Below are 26783 nucleotides of genomic sequence, written 5' to 3' on the forward strand. Positions count from 1 at the left end.
GTATGCAGTATCCGGGTAGGATTAGTGGGTCCCTCGGAAAGCGGTGTGCAGTTTCCGGATCAAAGTATGCAGTTTCCGGGTAAGATTAGTAAAACCCTCGTGAATCAGTGTGCAGTATCCGGATAGGATTAGTGGGTTCCTCGAAAAGCGGTGTGCAGTTTCCGGTAAGATTAGTAAAACCCTCGTGAATCAGTGTGCAGTATCCGGATAGGATTAGTGGGTTCCTCGAAAAGCGGTGTGCAGTTTCCGGGTAAGATTAGTAAAACCCTCGTGAATCAGTGTGCAGTATCCGGATAGGATTAGTGGGTTCCTCGAAAAGCGGTGTGCAGTTTCCGGGTAAGATTAGTAAAACCCTCGTGAATCAGTGTGCAGTATCCGGATAGGATTAGTGGGTTCCTCGAAAAGCGGTGTGCAGTTTCCGGGTAAGATTAGTAAAACCCTCGTGAATCAGTGTGCAGTATCCGGATAGGATTAGTGGGTCCCTCGAAAAGCGGTGTGCAGTTTCCGGATCAAAGTGTGCAGTTTCCGCCTACCCGGCTGAAGGCGTAAAAATACTTACCATTGGCTTATTGGTACAACTTATCAAGTTTCAACCTATCTTCAGACTGTTAACTAAACCGCAACATTGTCATGGTCTGTGTTGTGTTTTTTCAATAATGTCATGACAAGTGAGTGCTACTCTGTGTTAGCCTGTCTCAGGGTAAACTACGAGTATTTACGCATATAAAGACGTCGCGTCGCACAGTGTGTAATTTCAAGCAGCTAGCCGGCCACAAATCAATTTTCACACCCTATCTTTAATGCTAAATTCTTATATAGACGTGTTTATAACACTCCAAAGTATACTATCCAAGTGTAGACTGATGCTTACATCTGTTAGGGGACCCTCACAACAGAGCGAAAATTGCATTTCTCTGACTATTACACTTTTACTGCGTCACACTACTTTCGACCAATAAAACGGTACGAAAGGACGTCTTTCAACCAATCATGGCTGCTTATCGCACAATTTTATCGCGTCTCTAGCATTTCTTTAATTTTATCGCGTCCCTAGCATTTGTTTATTTTTATCACTACCCTAGCATTTGTTTCTTTGTTTGCCAACATTTCAAACTGCACTGGTCTGGACGTCAAAAAAAACAGAAAATTACAAACCACTCCATTCGATGCACAGCACTTTCAAATATGACTCATCTGACATTCAAGAACAAGAATTAATAAAGATCACTGGCCATAGCTATGCATCTTCCCTGAAACCCTATTTACAAATAAATGAAGAGCACCATTCGGAAATACTGAATAAGTTGAGGGATACACCATGTACATCACCGAGTTCACTTCTTTTGCGCACACGTCCAATATAACATCAACTGAACCACCAACCACTAAAACATTCAAATTTGAAAATTGTACCTATTTTCAATAATTGTTGCTTTTAAAATTATTCGTGTTTATTTTTTATTTCATCATCGTTAATTAAAATGTTTCTTGTTTATTTCATCATCCCTAATTAAAACTTTTCTAACACTCGTTTATATTATTTAGGTTATGTTATAGCTTCTGCTATATGATATTATGAATAGTCACGTATCAGAGAGTGTTTAATACTAAGATTTATAGAGAATCATCTGTCAAGTGACGTTGATTACTGGATCGGGAAAATTGACGCGGAATGCAACTGTTTTAATAAAAATGAAACTGAATCAACAAAGCCTTCTTGACCAGTAACCGTCCACATTGTTCAATGAAGATTCCATAGTGGCACAACTGAATAACTGATAAAAAGAAAACAGTTACCTAACACAGTAATGCCATCTACTAGCGTAATATTTGTAATGTTGACATGGTACAGTAATACATTTGAAGACAGTCGTGTTTTCTTAAGTCAATTAATATTTTATTGTATTGGAGTATTTCGTTACTTCTAATCTTTATATACTTTCTTCTAATCGTATAATAGTCAATTAATCCCACTCGAGTTTTGATTTTCTCTAGATAAATCAAAACCTCTAGTGAGACTACTGTTGATAAGATCATTTACGCTGCAGATGCAGGCGTGTAGTTTGTATTTGGATGGTGCTAAGTGGTCAAGTTAGTACAGTATTTTTTCTAATACAGAGTGTGGATATATTATAAGAAGGTATGTACTTACATATAAGCTAATTTTCGTGACAAATTAATATCTTATTGTCTAGAATAAATGTCTGGATAAACATGTGCAAAGAGTTTGAGTTTTACTTTATTATATGACTTCGAGTTGACTTTTAAAAAGTGTAGCCCTCTATCATCTCGATAAAATTTGCAGAGATATTCATTATGCTTTTCTGAATACGACGTCGTGATTTTTTTCTGCAAACAGGTGCATAACAGAGTAGCTGTTAATTATTTTCAGACACCATGCGCTCCGTAATCCGGAGAGCTGTTTTCCAGATGTGGAACAAGAGCGAGGGAAAGGTTAAATTCTCAAATATAATTGAACACTTTGGTATCAAAGATTACTCTGAAGACATTTTACAGTCAATAAAAAAATGAATTAAATTTCTATGCTCGAAAATTCGATTACGGTGGGAAAAATAGAGCATAAATGAGAAAATTTTCTTAAAATATAATGCGCTATGTTTGAACCAAGTGCAAAGTCGGAGAATAAAATATATAATACTTTGTCATCTACTACAAAACAATTACAATTTCAGTCTGCCAGTACAAGCATTCGAGGACGTCCACGTAAACTTTTCGGAGAACTGAGAGAAAGATCAAAACGGAAAGAAAACTAGTCCACTTTTTAAGAAAGATCGCCAGAAGAAAAGCTTTCTGATACCCATATGAGTTTCAGAACTTCTAGGAAAAGAGATGCGGCCAATATTGTAGGAGAGCTTTCACTTGCATCACTTCAATGTGCGACAAAATGGAAAAAAAAAAAAAAACCTGAAAATTGATTTTGCAGGAACGACCAACAATTGTCACCTAATAAGAATCTCGCTTTGCTTACTGATTTACAGTTGACCTTTAATCAATATAGAGAATTAAGGGAAATGCAAAATCTTGTAACAGTTAATTTAGATCCACCGTTTTATTTATTGCGAAACATTGAAGATAGGATAGATTCAGGCAGGAAAGGGGACTACCTTGTTGACAAGATAAAACAAAGCAGTCTCAATAAAAACTATGCAAATACCGCAAGAATATTTTTCAGGGAGGTTTCCACTTTCGCATATATTACGGGAATAGATGGAAATCTAATAAGTCCTTTACACACATAATATCAGAAAACTTTTTCTTGCGGTTTTGCAATACTGATGAACGGGCACTTGACATGTATGCAGGGGAGACAAGGGAATTATATTTATGCTTGCACAAATATTATTATATGCCTACAACCCTTCATAAACTCTTGGCTCATGGACAGAAGGTCACAGGACGCTATTATACTTACTGGCAAACTATCTGAGGAAGCCCAGGAAACGAGGAACAAATACTATATATTATACTTTTCAGAGAAGTCTTCGCTAGAAAAACATCAAGAAAGACACAAATACCTATCTTTTACTGGGGCTACTTATTTCTTTGGACCCTTACATCACCAGCTTAAAGAAATTAAGAAGAGAAAATTGCGGTCGATTTTAATAGTAGTGCTGCAGTTGTCTCCGAGCCTCCATTACTCGGTGCTGCCGAAGGAGAGACTAGCAGCGAGGATACAGTTTCTGATGGGGATGCAGCTGACGTCTGAACGAGTAATATATGTAGCAATATTCCTTCTTCTTACGCTTTCTTTTTTAAACGCATTCCACATTATGAACATTAATTTATTTTTTCACTCAAATCGAATTTTTTTACAATATTACTAATTTTATTTTCAGTAAAAATAGTTGCTATTTTCATTTTCATTATTAAAACTTATCCACTTCAATAATTGAAGGTACATACCAAATTTTATGAAAATTTAACGATTAGTTTTCGAGAAATGATTTTTGGGTGGCTAAGCTCGCTAAATTACACACTATGTGTCCGCATGAAACTTCTACACAAATAGCAAACTATATTATTCACTCAAACGTTAGTATTTTTCCCTTTGTTTGACATTAATGTGCGCCAGACATTTCTGTCGTTTAAATAATAGCGTGATAACGAAGAAGGGTCAACTTATGTTTTATGTTATTATAAAAATATACATCAATTATTAAGATACTCTCTGAAAGAAACATAAACTGATTGTAATGTTATCGCCTTATAGCAAGAGGTTCTATATAAAGTACAGAAGTTGTGAGGACAGCGTACTCGTATTCCTAACACACACTGAGTTAGAACTCAGGCCTCTGCAAGCAGGGATATTTACAAAGGTAACATGGAGTAACAACAACAGCTAAACGTTATATTGTTATCATTAGTCCAATAAACCTTCACTTTAGGTCTTCTGTACAAAATTTGGTTTCACTCTTTTTTTTCTCTTGAGGGATTAGGTACAGCTTACAGCAATAAAATTTTGGAAATATTCATTTTTTTTCTCCATTACTGTATCTTGTACAATAATGAAAATTAGTATATGTGAAACACTGTCCTTCTGCTATATGAAAAAAATATATTTATGACTTAAAAAAATTATTTTCATTTTTTTAAATTCAGTTCACTGTGCAGTGATGAAGCATTTCTCACATAACACAAAAACTATGCAAAATTTTGTGATTACATTTTTTTGTGTATTTATGCATGTCAAAGCTACAGCATGATGCAAGATCATTCCTTTACCTTTGATAGATTGTCTGATAAAAAATAAATTCATTTAAAAAATGGTCAAATATCAGTATTTTCTTCTAACACAAAATAAAAAATATTATTTATTAAGGGATGTAGTTGAAAGAGCATGATATTGTAAATACGAGTTTCAGCAATAAAATAAAAGAGAGAGAACATGAAAAAGTTAAGAAGTTTATGAATTGTGAGGGAAAAGCCTCATCACTGCACAGTGAACTGAATTTTCAAAAAAATATATCAATAATTTATTTTTAAATGGTAAAAATATTTCTTTCATATAGCAGAAGGACAGTGTTTTACACATACAAATTTTCATTATTGTACAAGATACAGTAATGGACGAAAAAATGTTGAATATTTCCAAACATTTTACTGCTGTAAGCTGTACCTAACACCTTAATCTAGGACTATACGAAACAAGGACAATTTCTGTTACAACATCTGTATAATTGATCAGTAGATATCGCTAGGGAGCGCACAATGTCCCAGGAGGCAAACAAGATTAAGTATTACTGGAGTTTTTGCTGTAGCGGACGACATGCGTGCATCTAGCAAGTCTTTCTGTCTGCTCACGTAAATCTTGTTGGTAAAATTACTCGGAACAAAACATTGATCACTTTAACAATTACTGGTAACTACACACAGCGACAACTCACATCAGCCCGGCTTGCCTTCCACCATTCAACCTGCTCACCAGCAACACACTGGGAGATAAGCACCTGTCTTCTGTTAGTTAAGTGTTAGTAGGAAGGATAGTAACAGTTCGCACATCGAGAAAGGAAATACTCATCTCTGGTTTAAGCTCTAGTCCATAGTGAACTCAGTGATTTTCAAAGTGTTACTTGGAAATAGCGAACATTCGTTTCAAAATATTGTAAATAGTAAAGTCATTGTTTGTGAAAGTGCTAGTTAAAATATCGTACATAGTAAAGTCAGTGCTCATGGAAGTGGTAGTTAAAATATTGTAAATGGTAATCTCAGTGTTTGTCAAAATGCTGGTGCTAAACTCCATTTTAGTGTGGTTGATAGGCCTTCCCCTCTACTCACACTCTCTGCCATCAGTGAAGGGGAAGCTGCTATTGTCCATCTTACTAACGTTCGACTAATTGACTTTCAACACAGTGACGAATTTTATTATTGGAAATGTTTACCGGTAATTTACATTTCGAAAGTCTATACTAGGCGTTAATATTTTATTTTATTGTTGTTTATATCAAATGGAACATTAAAACTCTACTGACAGCAGAAGATAAATGTTTTCTTCACCGCTAGTTGCTATTCTATAGCATACACAAAGGGACGATCTGCACTGTGTCACTCCCCCTTGCTTCATAATACAAACTAACATTCCTTAATTCAATTAATTATTATTAGTTGGGAATACTGTAATATTAACACTAAAATATACTCAAACATGTAATTGTCAAACATCTGTGTGGCTGTATTTTATATCCACTTCTGTACTTTATTTAATACTTTATTTTCTTGTCTATACAACGTGGGGGGTACAGGTATAAGAGGTAACAGCTACCGTTCTGTTACTGACGGACTCGGGGCAAGTAGAAGGGGAAAGAAATGACTCCGAATCCTCTCAGCTTGTATGAAATGTCGTTTAGTAATACGTGGACAGCAGTTACCAAAGAACAAAGTGCTAAGACTAGTAAAATTTAACAGAGTTAATAGCCCTGCCACGACAGTATCTACAATTCGCCTGAATTGGCTCACCAAGCGAGTACTCATGAGCCACTCCATAAAAGGGGGCCCTACACCCAGCACAGGAGGCCTTTGCCTAACTTGAGACATACGGCTATATCATTCATTCATTCATTCATTCATTCATTCATTCATTCGGCTACCCAGTGCAGAGGTATTTATAGCTGTCTGCTAGCTGGTCCGTGATTCGAGAACATAATTCCAACATTTCGCAATTGGGGTCGACAACGACCTGATGGAATTGTTGACGGGGAAGAGAAGATTTTAAATTGATCGAGGAAAACCTGTTCCCAAGCAGTCAGCAGTCGCTTGATTTTGCAATACGAAGCCTTTTGTTTACATCTCACCTCGGATGTCTTCAATGCCTCCGTGTGGAATCTTTGGCACTGCGATGTTGTCAACGACTTTAAACTTTCGATGCTATTATTACACGTCTCTCAAAACGTATAAGATATTTTTTGTTTATTTTCATGTAATCTTCCCCTCCTTTCAATGCGCAGGATTACAACGCTTCCACCCTGTATAGCTTACACGTTGTTTTTAGTTGGTTATTTAACGACGCTGTATCATCTACAGTAGGTTATTTAGTTTCGATGAGTTGGTGATAGCGAGATGATATTTGGTGAGATGAGCCCGAGGATTCGCCATAGATTACCTGGCATTCACCTTACGGTTGGGGAAAACCTCGGAAAAAAACCAATCAGATAATCAGCCCAAGCAGGGATCGAGCCCGCGCCCGAGCGCAACTTCAGACTTGTAGGCAAGCGCCTTAACCGAATGAGCCACGCCGGTAGCTTACACGTTGTTCAGAAGTAAACATTTCATTAGCCATCATACAGTTTGCATTTATTCACACTTTTATTTTAAATTCACCAGAAAACACAGTATAATACACCGTAGTACAGACCATTCCAACATAGGGTTTGAGGGCTAGGGCGCCCAGGGCGGACCCCTCCCCCCTCCTCTCTGTCGCTGAGGCTGTGGTGGTGTACGAATGCGTGCGATCATCAATTCTTCTCGTCTGTTCGATGATATTCTGCAGGCATTGCTGGATTATGCGTTCCATCAGTCATTCATTCATCCATATGGTGTGCTATCGTTTGTACTTAACCGTTTTAAATAAGAATGAAGAGAAGTGCGTCGACAGTCGGTTCAGGATTTAATCCCTCTTGAGAGGGCTTGTATCTTGTCTAATCTGACGACAACAATGTTCAATGTTTAATATGTCATATCAATGTACGGGCAAAAACGTACAACATTAAGCGTCATTTTTAAGTTAAACATTTTGATATCCACGCTCATATTACCGTCGAACAAAGGAAGGAATTAATAACGAAACTAAAGGTCGAAATGCAGTCTTCTTACGATGAGGTAAATACCATTTCAATTAATTAAGTACCCTAAGGGCAACATAATAAGGGCATCTGCTGCTGAATTAGCCGTGAAGTATAAAGTCATTAAATATGCTCATCTTTTAGACAATTATATCTCTGTCCCATTTGCTGTGGAGACCTTCGGTCCTTGGAGTCATGACGCTAAATTTTTGGTATCTCAAATCGGCCAAATTTTGATCTCCATTACTGGTGATCGCCGTTGCACTACTTATTTGCGTCAACGCTTAAGTATTGCTATTCAACGCGGAAATGCAATGAGCGTTTTGGGTACTCTTCCAGAGTCCAGCCCTTTGGACGAACTTTTTCTCCTGTAAAATTTATTATCTCTATGTAAATGTTTATATTTAGTTTTTATATATGTTTAATTGTAACGGTGACAATATTGTTAATCAAATAATTTTTTTCGTATTTTTGTATATTATTTTTGGGAATGTTTTTTGTAAGTAATTTTATGAGGTTGTTATTCATATGCTGATAGTTTATTTGTACGAATTACGAATTTTCTAGTGTCCTGAACGAATTTTATTGTGCTTATAAATCCATATTTATTAAATTAATGGTTAGGTTACAGTGACTTTATTTTGAACAGTTGTTTAGAATGTATGGGAATTATTATAAAAACATTTGTTAAACTCTTAAAGAATTTTCTGTCCGTTTAACTAGGTATGTATTTTTTGTATAGTCACAATGTCATTAAATATTCATTTTTCCCTCTCTTTCGCAGCACATTGAGCCAAGTTCCGAAATAGCTGTCCATGCAAGCTACATTGTTTCTCTAAATATCGCCAAAAGTAACCGGCCTTTTACGGAAGGAATGTTTGTAAAGGAGTGCATGATTTCATCAATTAGTCTCTCTCCACAATCTGTCGCCGCGTGTAGGAATTTTGTGAACATTTTTATGACGCCCTTTTCTGTACATGCTGAGCGGACTCCAGTCAAATTCCAAAGAGAATAATTGATAAGGCTTCAATGTCACACAATTTTGGAAGATAGATATTACAATGTTCCAGGCGACCTCATTGCGTTTTATAAGAACTTGGAACAAAAAGAGTTTCCGCTTATCCACGCACTGACATGCAAGTTAATTGTTACATTTGCATGTATTTACATTTGCGAACACATATTCTCAGTCATGAACCTGAATAAGAGTAAAACTTGGTCATGTTTGCCCTATGTTGCATTGGAAGCAGCGTTACGCATTCATTCTGCTCAAACAATTTTCCCTGATATAGCTAAGTTGGTGAAATCAAAGAAATGTCATTTGTCTTCCTAACTATAGAAAAAAGAACCATTTTATTTTGTTGCATTATTTTGTAATGAATTCATTCTTTCTGTGTCATTCATATATCTCACTGGCCCACTCCCCCCTTGCACGCATGCAACCCCCTCAGCGTTCCGTATTCCGTCTCTTTCCCACTCACTCGCTTTCTCTCTCCGGAGCTCTGCACGGCTCCTACGAACCCAGGGCAGCCACAGGGCATCAAGGGGGCTGCCCACTTGGAATGATCAGCCGTAGAATGTACCGTGTCACTCGCTAGTAACTTGGAGACTGATTCACTTACTTTGACACGAGCCAGGACGAACAAGTGCATGCTTGAGTCATCGTCTCTGACACCCACCGGTCCCCGCACAGTGCACAGTAAAAATCTCATCGCTCTAGTCCACGCCTCATCTGATCGTTCTGTGTAACAGATGAGGGTATTTCTTGCTTGTTCGTATCTAGAGTCCTCGTTTGGTTACGTTGAGTACAAGTCAGGTGCACATGGATCATACTAGCTTCGCTTGCAAGGGACGGCTTTGATTCGTCTTCCCATTCAGTTTCGTGTGTTTACGTCTGCTTATTCGTATAGGGCAGTGTAGGCACTGAACAATGAGAATACTACTCATGTATAAATATACTGCCTAGAGGATTTAATAACAAACTAACATACATATACTTTTAAGCCACCTTATAGACAACAGAAGATTATTCTCACAATAAGTAAAACGCATCTAGACTCTAGATACTCGTATACTTTGTTTCATAATGTACTTTCATCAAGAAGTAAAAACCAATGCTCATTATTTTTATCTTATTTACATAATGTTGAATATTTAAATTGCACTTTATAAAAGAAATAGATATACAGGGACATCATTTTATTTTTACTAACATTTTCAATATTAACTTGCCTATACCTCTGAATCAACGCCGTTTGCTACCCCCTTCCACGACTGGAGTTCGATGATACTGACGTAATATATAAACAAATCACTTTACTGGGTATAGGAGGGAAGAAAAGTAGTTCATCCATTTACGTAAACTAGGAAATATTGCGCTTTTGAGTTTGATCATTTTCATTAGTATTTGTTTAATCAAAATACAGTACAGTATTAACAATGAGTATTTTTACTCACGAACTGAGCTGTCCACGTGGACGTATTCATTATGCAGTGTATATTATACTGTCTACAGCACATTAGCGTACAATATAGAGAATGAAGTTAAATTGAAAAATAATCATAATATGGATATTTAAACACATTTTTTAAAATGGTGGCCGTTCATTTCGATACAGACTTCAGTTCTTTTGTGCATATTATCGCACTATAGACTATTGTACCTAATTCCAAGTACCAGTTTCGTCCTTCGTACTAGTAACTCATGTTGAAATAATTCTGTAACTACTATACTTTATAAAAGAGTACCTTACGTACTGTAAATTCAATCTTCACTTCTGCCCGATCCGAAAAGATAAAATTACTCGGACATACTATCTACTGTCCGTCCAAGGGGTTTTGTCGTAGGTTCGTAGAAAGGGGGGAAATCACGTGACAGTTAATTACATAACGAGGCCCTTTCATTTAAATTATTTTAAATAGGCCTAGTTGTATAATATTACGTAGACGTCCAATTCCTAACAGAAATTAATGTTTTCAGAAAAGAGCTAAGACAGCCCAGCCACTAGCTGGCGAATAAAAGCTGGTGGGGGAAACCGGGATGCGACGTAGGCAAATGGACGGCAGTACCTGTTTGAAAATGATTCAATATTGAGAGCTCTTTCGTCACTGGAAATCGCGAACATATTTTTGGAACGTACTGTTTACTGTGACCGTAAGGCTACTATGACTATATATGCGGTCTTGGATCTGTGTGCAGGACGGTTGAACTTCATTAGTAGAAGGGGTAGGAGTGAAGTACATTCAAAAACTCAGGTACAATAAAAATTGAAGTAAAAATAAAATGATGTCCCTGTACTTTATCAAAGTGAAAATGAGTTTAGAAATAAATAATATGACAAGTTATTGATACGATTGGAATTTGAATATTCACAATTGAAAATGAGTTAATATTGAAATATATCAAATATATTTCGGCCCTCTTGTTTCAACTTTTGATCAATTGTAAATGCTGTAGTATATTTTTGAATCCATATATTACTGTCTCTAATTCCAGGTTGCAAAAATCAATAATTGAGCCGTTCAGAGCGAAAGTGGTGTAAGTCAAAATTGGGTAATGAGGTTTAAAGTAAAAATTCTGTAAAATACAGCGCAAAGTAGCAATTAATGGTCTTCTTGCTATCCACTGACTACTAATAGTTTAAGTAAATTGAATATTAATTGCTACTATGCGCTGTATTTTACAGAGTGTTCACTTTAACCCTCATTACCCATTTTTGACTTACACCACTCTTGCTCTGAACGGCTCAATTATGAATACTTGTTTCACACGTGAACTTTGTAACTAAATACAGTCTGTGTATTTACACACATATACATATATATATATATATATATATATATATATATATATTTATTTATTTATTTATTTATTTATTTATGGTGTAAATTAAAATAACACAATAAATCTCAGTAAAAACAAAATTATATTCATGGCCTTTTTCTTTACACGTCCCTTCACATTACAATGAAGGACCGTAAACAATGTTTACTGTTTCAAGTGGAAAATGTCTCCTTTTTTCTGATAAAATATTGTTTCTTCTTTTCTAATAAAGTACTCGCTACCACATCTTGCAATATAGCCCTGATCTCCAAGAGCCTAACTTTCTTTTGTTTTGGCATGTTTGTACGCCGTGTTCACTACATCGTATTGCATTCCTCGGACGAATCGCACGCAATGGGTTTTTTAATGCAGTGCGTTCACTGTAACGACTCTACCCAGAGCCTCATCGGATTCCGTATCAGCTGTTTAAAACATATGACGTACGATACTGAATTCAAAAAGAGAGGAGTTTTTGAGGTTAGGTCTATTAATAACGAGTGATAGCGAAAAAGAATTTGTAATAATTGTTTCATGCTTATTCATTGAAGAGGACTAAACGAAAGCGATATTACTTACATGTCATTATATGCAAGAACCGACTTGATTGCTGTAATGGGGATGCCTCAAATTACATAATTCGTCTTAGTATACTACAAGCGAAATAAATTTCCCGTCTTACATTCCGTCGCGACACTGAACACGGCACAACATACTATTAACAGTTGAGCAATTACAGTCGTTTTATTACAGGAGAGCATGATCGCATGGATCGGAAAAGTTGCTCTTCCGAGAATCGTGGACGGATTTACCGATAGCCGATGCGTGCGATAGCATGGATGAATACATAATAGGATGCGAAACAGCGGTCAGCACCGTCTGACGGAAGGAGGTTCAAATAAGATGATCAGCGCCCAACGTCGTGGGTGGTGAACATTAGAACTATGTGTTGGGTAGATTACCCAGAGTTCTCTATTTATCCGTTCGTTCGACACGAATAGACGATGCTCGAGAAGACAAGACGGCAGCCAGAAACTTGCTAATGGGTGGACATAAAGTGATACAAAGTGTGTGTATAAGAAGTGTATGTTAAACAGTGATGTTTATGGACGTTGTAAAAATAGTGTTGTTGAATGTATTGTAAAGTAATAGTAATATAATAAATTGAACTAAGTAGTTCTTGCAGACTTTTCCATTGCGCTGTACAATAAATACCCAAAGAATACAATCCCAATTATTTAACCTTTTGCTTTATTTTCTGTCTCTGTTTGGTTATATTTTAACTGGGTAGTGTAAAATAGATCGTCTCTTTTATCTTCCTCTTGACTCCGGTAAGAATTTTCAGTGGAACGTGGTGTGAGAAATAAAAATGTAAATGTTTTATTTTAAATTGAGTTAGTTGAAAATATCGATATGGGTGGGAGGGAAGGAATATTTTATTCATAGTTTAACATTTTCGTCACCAGGTGCGCTGCTAAATGCATGGAGTAATTAGTTTTTGTTTCCGGTACTTGGCGCGCTGCTAGATGTAATAAGTTCTCCTCCGTCCAAGAGATGGCAGCAAGATCAGTTTCTATATTAGCGCCTCTAGCATGTGTTACGGGAAAATCAGTAATTTTCGCATCCTATTATATATTTACCCATGCCCATTGGGTGTAGTGAACGCGGTTAATTAACAATTATAGCAAAGATTGTTCTCCGATTCGTTCGATGAGTCCGATACGATGTAGTGAATGCGTACCTTTATACTCCATACACACCTACACTATTACGGATTGCTTGGAGGTTCTATGTAAGCAAACGCAGGACTCTATCCATGACAGCTAGTTGGAAAATTACCTTTCAGTACAAGCCTTTAAATCTGTTTCATATTAATTGAAGCGTCGCACAGTGTGTAATTTCAAGCAGCTAGCCGGCCAAAAATCAATTTTCACACCCTATCTTTAATGCTAAATTCTTATATAGACGTGTTTATAACACTCCAAAGTATACTATCCAAGTGTAGACAGATGCTTACATCTGTTAGGGGACCCTCACAACAGAGCGAAAGTTGCATGTCTGCGATAAGATCATTTACGCTGCTGAGGCAGGCGCGCAGTTTGTATTTAAATGGTGGAAAGTGGTGAAGTTAGTACAGTATTTTTTCTAATACAGAGTATGGATATTTTATAAGAAAGTATGTACTTACATATAAGCTGATTTTCGTCACAAGAATTATTATCTTATTGTCTAAAATAAGTGTCTAGGTAAACATGTGCAAAGAGTTAGAGTTTTACCTTATTATATATTTCGAGTTGACTTTTAAAAGGCGTAGCCCTCTACCACCTCGATAACATTTTGTAGAGATATGCATTATGCTTTTCTGAATACGACGTCGTGATTTTTTTCTGCAAACAGATGCATACAGAGTAGCTATTAATTATTTTCAGACACCATGCGATCCGTAATCCGGAGACCTGTTTTCCAGATGTGGAACAAGAGCGAGAGAAAAGTGAAATTCTCAAATACAATTAAACATTTTGGTCTCAAAGATTACTCTGAAGACATTTTACAGACAATAAAAAAATGAATTAAATTTCTATGCTCGAAAACTCGATTATGCTGGGAAAAATACAGCACAAATGAGAAAAATTCCTTATAATATAATGCGCTATGTTTGAACCAAGATGCAAAGTCTGAGAATAATTTGAGTCTGCCAGTACAAGCATTCGAGGATGTCCACGTAAATTTTTCGGAGAACTGAGCGACAGAGCAAAAAAAAAAAAAAAAAAAAAAAACTATTCCACTTTTTAAAGAAAGATCGCCAGAAGACAAGCTTTCTGCTGCCCATATGAGTTTCAGAACTTCTAGGAAAAGAGATGCGACCAATATTGTAGGAGAGCTTTCACTTACATCACTTCAACGTGCGACAAAATGGAGAAAAAAACGTGAAAATTGATTTTGCAGGAACGACCAACAATTGTCACCTAATAAGGATCTCGCTTTGATTACTGATTTACAGTTGAGCTCTAATCATTATAATGAATTAAGGGAAATGCAAAATCTTGTAACAGTCAATTTAGATTCACCGTTTTATTTATTGCGAAACATTGAAGACAGGATAGGTTCAAGCAGGAAAGAGGACTACCTTGTTGACAAGATAAAACAAAGCATTCGCAATAAAAACGATGCAAATACCGCAAGAATATTTGAGGAAGGTTTCCATTTTCGCATATGTTACGGGAATATATGGAAATATAATAAGTCGTTTACACACATAATATCAGAAAACTTTTTCTTGCGATTTTGCAATACTGATGAACGGGCACTTGACATGTATGCAAGGTAGACAAGTGAATTATATTTATGCTTGTACAAATAGTATTATATACCTACAACCCTTCACAAACTCTTGGCTCATAGAGAGAAGGTCACAGGACACTATTATACTTACTGGCAAACTATCTGAGGAAGCCCAGGAAACGAGGAACAAATACTATATATTACACTTTTCAGAGAAGTCTTCGCAAGAAAAACATCAAGAAAGACACAAATATCGATCTTTTACTGGGGCTACTTATTTCTTTGGACCCTTACATCACCAGCTTATAGAAATTAAGAAGAGAACATCGCGGTCGATTTTAATAGTAGTGTTGCAGTTCTCTCGGAGCCTCCATTACTCGGTGCTGCCGAAGGAGAGAATAGCAGCGAGGATACAGATTCTGATGGGGATGCATTTGACGTCTGAAAGAGTAAGAAATGTAGCAATATTCCTTCTTCTTACGCTTTCAATTTTAAACGCATTCCACATTATGAACATTAATTTCTTTTTTCACTCAAATAGAATTTGTTTACAATATTACTAATTTTATTTTCAGTAAAAATAGTTGCTATTTTCATTTTCATTATTAAAAACTTATTCACTTCAATAATTGAAGGTATATACCAAATTTTATGAAAATTGAGCGATTAGTTTTCGAGAAATGATTTTTGGCCGGCTAGACTCGCTAAATTACACACTGTGCGTCGGCTGGAACAACGTTATAAGTTACATTTGCTAAAATTTACAGGAGCTGCAAAAATGTGTACACGTACAACGTTGTTGTTATAGGGTAGCAAACTTTTGAGTGGACAAATTTCACGTAGTACTGCATTGATGGACAGTTGCAAGCGAAAGAGTATAGCAAGGTAACATGACATACAACATTATTACACGGAAACACGCCGAATGAAAATTTTGTAACTTACAACGTTGTTCCAGCCGACGCTTCAATTATTATGCACATTAGAAAACTATAGCCTGCTCTCATAATTCTTTTCACAGTTATTGATTCTCCGATCCACTTGTTCGCAGATGAAGTGCTCGCATATTCTAGTCATCTGTGCATTGCCTATATGCATCTCGGAAGCTGCGAGAATCCTGGCCCTGATTAACTACGCAGGACGAAGTCAGTACGTCATATTTCACACGTACTTAAAAGCCCTGGCAGCCCGTGGCCACCAAGTGGATGTGTACGGCTATCATCCACTGGAGAAACCGGTGCCAAACTACACAGACATCATCATAGGTGGATCAGCTGTGTTAAAGAATGTATCCATAGAACAGCTAAGGGGACAGGGACGGTTTCAAGTAATGAGTTATTTCCTGGACAACATGCTACAAACCTGCCGTGTTGCGTTTAAGAATGAAAACATTTTGAACCTCATGAAAAGCAACATAACCTACCACGCCGTTATCACTCTATTTATGGGACAGGATTGTTTCATAGGTTTTTCCCATCGTTTCAAAGCCCCCTTAATCAGTATAACAACCAGCACTGCTCTTCCATGGGTGACATACCGGAATAGTAACCCTGACAACCCAGCATATATCCCGAATTACTTTCTGCCTTTTACAAATCAAATGAATTTCTGGGAAAGATTGATAAATACAGTGTTCTACTGTACTGTGAAAGTCTGGTATGACCGTAATGTCAATACGGCTACAGAAGAATTCTTCAAACATCATTATGGAAAGGATTATCCATCGGTGCGGGAATTACAACAAAGAATAAGTCTCATCTTGGTGAACAGTCACTTCTCAGTCAACACTCCCAGACCTACACTTCCAACGTTTCTGGAAATAGGTGGATTACATATAAAAAGCGATGGGAAGTTACCGCAGGTAAGTATACAAAATACAGGAAGACTGAAATTCACAATGTGTCTTTCTTTATATTATTAGTTTACCAAAAATATTTAATGTTTGTCACTTTTTGCTTTCAATCTCTCACTGCAAGGCGTATTTTTTTTCGTTGTTGGTAACTCTATAGCATCTATTAGATGCTTTATGGTTGTGCTAACAGATGGAGTTACTTGTCAACAATGTGATGCTGAAACGTGTGTTCAGGTTACTGCCCAGCGACAGTCCTGATGTATTTTTGTATTTGTGCTGATTGTTTATTATTAACCCGGCACACTCACAATCACAGTCAAATTCATACAAATTTCCAGACTCTAGACACCCAGGGAATTCTTCTTCTTCAAGAAAAATTCGCTCAATAGTGGGTCGCTCATTCAAAAAGTTTGGGAATTACAGTTCTAAAGAAATGTGTGATATGGAAAACTACACACACAGTCATTAGATCTTAAAGATATCTAAAGGAATCATTTCAGAAAATAACGTTATCCTAAGCTCACCAGAAACACGGTCTTTGGATGGTAAATTCTCGAAGTTCCCGCGTTGGTTTCGCTGTTGTTCTCCGGGCCATGGACAGCTGGAAAATATAAACGAAAAGTTACATTTGTTCGAATCAAATTTCTACACATTTAAAGGATAAACTAAAATTCTTTCAATCATTTATTATCATAAACCACTGTTCTCTTAAATTGACAGAGCTGAGCATATTGGGAATTATGTCAATGGGTTTCCCAAAACGCGCTATGAAATGCTTCATATAAAACAATTTTTATCTCGAAAAGGAAGCAAAATCGACCAAAATTGTATTAAACTCTTTTGTTTGAAATATCTCAAAGAATAACTCCCTGAAATTTTCGACATTACTTCCGGTTCACTCTATATATTCTTTGCCTACAATAACCCAAGCCTTAGTTTTAGAAATTGATATAGACTTACTCATTCCAAATGCTGAATTTGTCTGAAGCAATCTATGTGTTGCTATCTGTAAATTCTTTTCAGATTCACACAGAATAATTCGGTTATCGGCGTTATCGGGTTATGAAATTAAATCATGTAACACAGCAACAATATATGAGGTGTAACAAAAATACTGGAACAAACTTTAGAACAAGTTCTTCACAGAAAACAAGAGCAAAATATAATTTCAAAAATATTTCCGCAAACGCCTGGTTTATGAGTTATTATTAAAAGGCTGCAGTAAATGCATGTCGAGGTATAGTCGTACAACTTAAGTTTGTTATAAATTATAAACTTCTGCAGACAATCAAGTGATCTTAAATACACACGTCTACACATCAATAAGGCCATGCATTGCCAAAGAAGTTTTTTACGCTCATGGTTAGCAGTGGCGTAACATGAAATTTTGAGCAGGGGAAGCTAATTCAAATTGTCTTTCATGCAATATGAGAAAACGTATTACAAAAATACAGTCTTAAAATAAATAGTAGTCAATGTCAAGTCAGCAGTCGAAGATTGGTTGGAACCTCGTAAGTAACACCAATAAGGCATGACCTCAAATGGTACGTAGTAAAATATGATTTCACGATTTACACATCAAATAGACACGCATAGTATAACACTAGCTCACTCCCTGTCATAGTTAGAGGAATCACAATTTTAACGGTAAATAGATACAGTACGTAAGTATGCGTCTGTCTTTTAGTTGTGTCCTTCATTGACAGCAAGGGAGTCGGTCATTTGTTTTTTTAGATCACACGTTTGTTCTAAGTCAATCTTGATAATAGAATTGTCCTAAAAAATTCAAGTAAATTGGTGTCAGGAACTGTTATTTCACTCATTATTTATTATATCAGCCACAATGCACACAACATTTCAACTGAACACAACTGACGTAAAGGGATAACTCGAAAACTACTTATTTTCAATGTCAAAGCTAGCTTCCTGCGAGCCTTGCGACCAGGGTAGTTTAGTTGGAAAGGGATGGAAAATCTGCGGTGTGGGTTACACAGAAGAATGAGTGTAAGAAACCAGTCTGCTTGGAAGCTGGTGTGTGCAGGCTTCTTGTTTACTGCTGCATCACAAATCATCCTGGGCTGCCGCATCACAATATTTAACGCGTAAATATAAATTCTATTAAAATTATTAAATAATTTTGTCCATAGATTGTAGGTTTATTATGACATTATTATTAACTGGGGAAGCCGAGCTTTTTAGCTTACATTGACGCTACGCCACTGATGGTTAGTCTATCTCGTACATGCATTTCATTTTTGGTGCAGTTGTGTTAGATTTCGGCTCCTAACCATGACCGGATATTCATTTTGTGAGCAGGCAGGTATGGTTTTTTATGTTTCGTCGCGCTAATGGTAAATGACGCAGGTCTACGCAGCAGTATCACATGGCGTTTTCGCATTGTTAGAGATGCACTACACTCCGTTTAAGTCGACGCATTTGAGTGGAGCCGATGACAAGAGAATTGACGGGGCCTATCAGTATAGAAGTGTATTGCGAGTTGCAACGGCTCACGGCCGTTAAGGGGTAAGATGCGCGTGACAGAAAATACGGCATTTTAGACACTTGTCTTCAAGCAATGCGTTCCCTCCAGAGCGATCATTGAAATAGACCCCTCCACTAACCATTTGTTCAAAGAACTTGTTTCAGCTCCTATACTCTACAGATTCCAGAGACTGAGTGTAGCTAACACCTACCATGACAGATGGATAGGTATGGAGGACCAGCTCAAAGGCCTCCACGTTCACCCGAACTCAATCCTTTATATTTTTAATCTGTGGGGACACACAAAAATAAATTAATAATACAATTAATAATAATATATAATACTAACAATAATAAATAATAATAATAATAATAATAATAATAATAATAATAATAATAATAATAGTAGGCCTATAACAAAATTAATAAAGAGCATCCTAAATAAAATGAAGCACGATTATGGATTGGTGAAAGACAAATAAATGTTCGAAGTATAAATGTTACGTTTTATGTAACGACGTTCGCAACTGCAGAGGTTATATCAATGTCGCCGGATGTGCCGGAATTTTGTCTCGCAGGAGTTCTTTCACATGCCATGAGCCTGTCGCATTTAAGCACACTTAAGCAGCGCTATACCAACTCGCCAAGCAGGCCGACTTCGAAGTGTATCTTGTTAGGTCTAATTAAGATTTTTAAGTGCCCACTTAACCTCTACATTCTATTCTAGGATACATAGGCTACACGAAACTATGGTTGGGATATTATTACTATTTAATACGAGAAAAATTCGTACCGGCACCGGGAATCGAACCCAGGACCTCTCAGCTCTGCGCGCTGAGCGCTCTTTCCAACTGAGCTATGCCGGAACACGATATACGGCGCCGGGCGAACCCCACTCGTAATGAGGTGGGCGAGATCTCATACATGATGAATATGTGATGTATGGTTGGGATAATTTTATTTTCTTAGGACACTTCAATAAAACATATTATACCCAAATTTCCCCATCCTTGAAGTTAATTCAGTATAGTTAAAACCAGAATTGTTATTATTATGATGGGAAGAAGCAAACATACTTGAAAATGCAAAAGGAACATCTAGAACATCACAGTGCTAATTATAAAAAACTGACTGAACAAATTTATCTGGTAACAAGCTATGGATCTCTAAACTTAAAAAAAAAGACTGATTTTTACTCAAATTACTCCAATCCAATAATAAACATCAGTTCAGAAACTACTTTTAAAAACTTTGATATATGAATAACTATTAAAACATGGTGGTTATTAAATTACTTATGTAAGTGCAACATTACGCGCCGTGGTATTAACTTGCCACCAGCAAGAAAAGATGTCTCTGGAATTGAGTGACCTGTTCTTTGTATACAGGACTTGCAGACGTACTTCGATGAAGCCAAGGAGGGAGCCATTTACTTTTCTATGGGCTCAATTATTCGTAGTGAGACCTTCACGAAAACCAAGCTGCAAGCATTCATCGACGCTTTCTCACAGTTACCACAGCGAGTTCTGTGGAAGACTGGCAACATTTCCGGGCTTTCGGATAATGTCAAGACTGCAGCCTGGCTACCACAGCTTGAGATACTCAGTACGTATTGTATCAATGTGCAGGATATCTGTATCCTTAAGTACAATGTTTAATGACATGTCTAATCCATTTCAGGGTATGTCTGTACCCTCAATTAATAAAGACGCGTTTCACGAAGTTAGAGTGTAATTTCTCAATATATACTTTACGCCATTAACAACAATTTAACCCTTTTGTCAAGCAACAAATGATGCAATTGTTTACACTTTATTTTCTTAATTATTATTGAAAAAACCTAAAATTTATTCAAGGCGATCCCAAAACAAGATATTTGATTACACTCATAAATTACGTAGTACGGCTTAAATTAAGTATGTACGTATGTATTATTATGTGTGTACAATTAGGGTGAAGTGAATCTATACATGAAACTGTTTTTGATCTGTTTTCCAAATGTAATAGCTTCAAAAATCTGTATTTTCACTTAACTTAGGAATGTGAAAAATATCGAGTTTCTATATTTAATTTTTGAGGTGCCCCAAGGGCTTTGATGTTTCTTAAAATTATATTTTTTTCCTCTTTATATTTTTTCTCTAGTATTTTATTTTTCATTATATAGCTAATGAACTGCTGTGATATCACATATATTGCAGTATACAGTATTTTTAGGGGATCCAAAGGGACGAAATATACAGTATTTTACATAAAATGTGACAAAAAATCCGTTTCAGCCCATTAATTTTTTTTAATTAGAATTTCTTCTTGTTTTATTTTCCATTTCTTTCTGAATGGTAACTAAATCAACAGGCCCAATTATCATCCTTCTTTCTGTTCTTTGCTCCAGTAAAACATTCTTGTTTTGGAACATGGAGGTCTTTATCACAATTAGTCTTACAGGATTAATTTTTTTTACATTTGCAACTGCATACTATATCAAATAGTTTGTTTGCTTCTTCTTTGAATTTTTCAATGCTGTCATTTTAGTTGTCGTCACTATGTCGTTTCTTACAAGGCGTATTTAAGTTTGTGTATTGATCCTGGTAAGCACCATTCAGTTGTAATATTCTTGTATGACTCACTTTCGGAGTTGATGCCTTTACTTGGATTTCCTTAGTTTTTATAGCAATTTTTTCTGAAATCTCTCCAACAGTAGATTCTTTTGATTTGAAATCAGATTTTAATTCATTTTTGACTTCTAGATACTTCATTACGTCATGATAGGTAATTGTGATAGGTTCAGCCCCTCTGGCATTGCGAATACAGGGTAGAAGGTTAGATTTCTTGTATTAATATTAGAGACATTCTGATTTAAATACCCTGTAACATAAGAAGAATGAATTTAAATTAATTCTATTATATTAATTATAGCACACGTAAAGTTTTGTGATTATGTCCAATTTTCTTATAAATTGAGGTTTCTGTGACACTTCAAGATGAAACAACAGTGGACCAAAAATATGGAGAGTCTTTAACATGTATTTTTTAACATGTTCCTGGTATCTTGTTCAGATTAAATCACTGGAAAATGTTCTCTCACTAACAAATTTGAACCTCAAAATTTTGTGAAAATTTCAAAATATGAATTTCTCGGGGCACCTCTAATCTAGAGAAAATATATTTCGCATAGTTCTTTATATCACCCCAAAACTTTTCCCTGGTATTACATTTTGATTCCATAAACTTCATATTTTCACTCCGCTCTATTGTACACCATTTGACACGGAAATTTACCTGCATTTGTGTCTGTGAATCTTTATGAAGTGTAGAATTATATTGAATCTTTAAAATGGAAACAAATGTCTTTTTTTTTAACTATGACACTTTCGTTCCATAGATGCTCCCGCGTCTCACTTCACCCTCCCTGTATCACTTCACCCCATTCTAGGGAACTTCTGTTGATTCCTGAGCTTCGCTTTGTCTTTCTGGAGGCCTTCCTTCACTCACCATTGAGATTTCTTGGAATTTAATCGAAAATCTGTCCATTCAAGTAATGCAGATAAATTATTTGGGAATCACAATATCAAGCTTTGGTTTTTAGAGTATGAAGTAAGGGATCAAATGATTAAGGCATCAAGAGTGGTAGGGTGTTTAAATGATTTCATACGGGAAAATAAATATGTAAAAAGAAATACAAAGATGAGAGTATACAAAACTACTGTAAGACCAATAATGACATATGCAGCACAAACCAGAGCGGATACAGCAAAATCAAAGCAATTACTTGAAACAACGGACATGAATATACTGAGAAGAATAACTGGAAAGACAAGAAGGATAAAGTGAGAAGTAAAGAGATAAGAGAGAAATGTAATATACAAAAAATACAAGAATGGGTTAAAATAAGGAGAGAGGAATGGAAATTACATGTATCAAGAGTGGGTGGTGGTAGCTTGGTAAGGAGAGTACAAGAGGATATACCTGAGGGAAGACGAAGCACTGGGAGATCAAAGAAGAAATGGCGATATTCTATGTCTGGTTATTAACAACCTTCAAAGTTATATCAAAGAAGAATAAGAAGAAGAAGAAATGTCTTAGAACCCATATATCATATTATCAATATATATAATTATATTATGGTTTTAAAGGGCACGTTAACTTTCTTAATAGTACATTATGCAACGAGCCTATAATGATAGTAATTAAGAATCGAGTATGGATATTTATGAAACGAGCGCAAGCGAGTTTCATAATTTTCATACGAGCTTCTTAATTACCATTATAGGCGAGTTTCATACGACTTTTTATGCTCGACCATATTTCTAACTTGAAATTACCGGTATTCAGATGTATACATTTTATTTGTAACTGACAAGATCGGAAGTGACCTTGTTCTAGGTCGTGAATTGTGAGATGTGCGCAGACGCGAAAGTATTGATTTTTTCCGAGGAACAATAATGCCATTGACCTTGACGTAGTCCCGTTAAACTTTATAATATTATAATATTATAACCTTGATTATTGAATTCGACATTGAAAAACGAGATGACAAATTGAATTTATTTGAATATTATTTACAATTGACGCTAATTATTATAGTAACAGAACATAACCTTCTGCGACAGTATTGGATTTCCAGCCTCCGTGACTTTTCGCTAATTCTCTTTCGATTGCATATCCGAGAATAATCGATACTTGCGGTTTTATAACGGTACAAAGCTGACTTGTCATTGGCTGAACACATGTAAGCTGAGTTATCATTGGCTGAAGACCTGTACTTTAATGAGTAGGTGTACTATAATGACATGCATTAAAGGACTGCTACCAGATGTATAATTAGTACATTTCGGCATGGTCGAGCATAAAATAAAATAAAATATCGGAGTTTTCACATCACTGCCCCGTTCCCTTAAAATGATTTGACATTTCAAGATTATTCAAAGATTTATTAATAAGGGCAATATTGCTCAATATCTCAAAGATAATGTATTCTCTTAGGTTGTTTACGTTTTAATGAATCTGTAAATTTAATTTTCCCGACATCAATGCCAACGTCCTTCCGTTTCAGAGCATCCCAACGTACGAGTCTTCATAACCCATGGCGGACTTCTGGGAACTCAAGAAGCTATTTACGCCGGCGTTCCAATGATAGGCATACCCGTCATGCTTGATCAGCCACTCAACATCATGAACTACGTGTCCAAAGGAGTGGCTGTGCATCTGGATTACGACTCCATCACAACAGAGAACGTCCTCAAGGCTCTGAACAAAGTGCTGCATGAGCAGAGGTGAGGATCTTACTTCCGAATGGCATGATAAGTGACGTGTATTATTCGGGACTCCACTTCGTGATCCTTCACTCTGAGGAAGGAAGAGATAGAAAACGGTAGTGCCGAGGGACTGACAGAGATTTCTATTCCTTATTGGCTTATTTTACGACGCTTTATCAACTACTATGGTTATTTAGCGTCTCAGTGAAATGAAAGTGATAATGACAGCGAAATGAGTCCAGGGGCCAACGTCGAAAGTTACCCAAATCTTATTGGCAGTTTCACATATTTTGTTCCACACATGTTGACTTTCTGCCCACTACTTTTACTAAACTGTCCATCTATTGGAGTATTATACAATACACGGGCACAGTAACCTTCTTTTGACCAGCACTCACAGTCTTCTACTAGTTTCACACAGAATTCAGTCGATGTCATAAAAAATGGACGTATTGCCAAACTACTTTAGTAGAGCTAGTTTGTCGTCATTTCTCACCACTTGCTCGTAGGCCCTAACTATCCCTATGTTCTTTCTTCATTTCGGTGTCACTTTTTAGTGAAGCGTATTATATTGTAAAGAATATTTTTATTATATGAAAATTATGACAGCATTAAATAAGAGCTCACACATTTATACAACATTAATTATTCTACTTACTACACAAAACTAAAGTAATGTGATTTATGAAAAGCCATGCTAGTGACCAAAGGTATATAGTGTTGTACGCCTGTATGAGAACCCAAACAGTGTTTCTATTATTATTACGTGAATAGCTAATGTGTAAGAATGTATCAACAATTAATATTATTTCATTTTACACACAATAAATCGGCAATTATATTTGCTTTTCTCAGGCATGCTACTGAATAGACGGAATGATAAATTCAATCAACTGGAGGCAACTAGTGACGAGAAAACAGAAGAAACTCGAATGATAACCAGAAATTCCAGGCCACGAACCTATATAAATGCATAGCGAATGACGCATGAATAAATTTCTAAGTTATCATATGAGCCGTTGAGAGCAGAAGTGGTGTAAGTCAAAAATGGGTAATGAGGGTTAAAGTAAACATTCTGTAAAATACAGCGCAAAGTAGCAATTAATATTCAATTTATTTAAACTATTAGTAGTCAGTGGTTAGCACGAAGGACATATTAATTGCTACTCTGCGCTGTATTTTACAGAATTTTTACTTTACACCTCATTACCCAATTTTGACATACACCACTTCTGCTCTGAAAGACTCATATAATGATACCGAAGGAGACGAGGGTATACAGAGTGTTTCAAAAATAGAGGGCATAATTTCAGGTACGTATTCCCCATATGTAGGCAATACAAAAAGTTCACTACAACATGTGTCCGGAAATGCTTGGTTTCCGAGCACTGCCGTCCGCATTACCGTACATGAAGTGCACTTCTGCCATCTCCTGATTTGAGTACATGTCTCACAATACAACGCCAAACGCAACGTTCAATGTACCCTTCGCCTCGGAATTAACTGTCAGAGTGTCCTCTGTTAATATCTTATCACGGCACCTACCTGCTGGAAGAACAACGTTGCCCTTTCCCAAGTAAAAGTAAAGGTTAAAATGACGCCCCTGCGAACAATTGTTTCAGTTACCGTACAAACGCCAAGCGTCTGTCACAGCTGTTCAGAGATCGTCCGCAATCGGCGCTGGACACTGCCATCTACTGGACAGAGTACGTCATCAGACATCGTGGAGCGCCACATCTGCGATCTGCAGCACTAGATCTGTCTTGGTACCAATATCTGCTACTGGACGTCATACTTGCGATTATCGCCCTTATAATTGCCTTGGGATTTATTGTATTTTACAGCTTTAAATTAATGCTCAAACTGGTGACCGGTAATGTGTAACATGCTGCAGTCAAGAAGCGTTCGTCCTCTAGTTCCATCTCACAAGGAGTTAGAAAAGGTACACAGCCTTCATCGCAAAGGGATGGCAATCGTAGACCTACATAGACATTAGATATCTTCATGTACCTTCCTTGCCAGCTATTTATTCTGTTCTGTTCAGAAAACCAGTTCAGTCACTACTTGTATTTTTAATGACGGGTACTTCACTTCCGTCATCACTATACTTGTTTTTTTGAAAGATGGGACATGACAGGAGCGTTGCGATCTGAAAAACAACTGAATGTCACATAGCGTGGTAGGCTTGTTGCTATGGTAACAACGGTTGAGTTGCCAAACTTACCGTTTGCACGTGGCGAGTGCTTAATAGCTCTCTTGGCGACATTTATTGTGCACACAATGTTAGCATTGGTACGTTT

The 26783-nt window shown here is 36.5% G+C and overlaps 1 protein-coding gene across 1 annotated transcript; it reads left to right on the plus strand.

The window, feature by feature from the left end:
* The first annotated feature begins 4293 nt into the window (after positions 1 to 4293).
* On the plus strand, positions 4294 to 26419 carry LOC138695159 (UDP-glucosyltransferase 2-like). The gene is made up of 5 exons (XM_069819616.1): positions 4294 to 4337; positions 15950 to 16759; positions 20620 to 20836; positions 24282 to 24501; positions 26106 to 26419. Exons 2-5 carry the CDS (start codon positions 15950 to 15952, stop codon positions 26365 to 26367), a joined length of 1509 nt encoding a protein of 502 aa, XP_069675717.1. The 5' UTR covers positions 4294 to 4337; the 3' UTR covers positions 26368 to 26419.
* The last annotated feature ends 364 nt before the right edge of the window (positions 26420 to 26783 follow it).

Source organism: Periplaneta americana, chromosome 2, assembly GCF_040183065.1.
Source record: "Periplaneta americana isolate PAMFEO1 chromosome 2, P.americana_PAMFEO1_priV1, whole genome shotgun sequence".
Lineage (NCBI taxonomy): Eukaryota > Metazoa > Arthropoda > Insecta > Blattodea > Blattidae > Periplaneta > Periplaneta americana.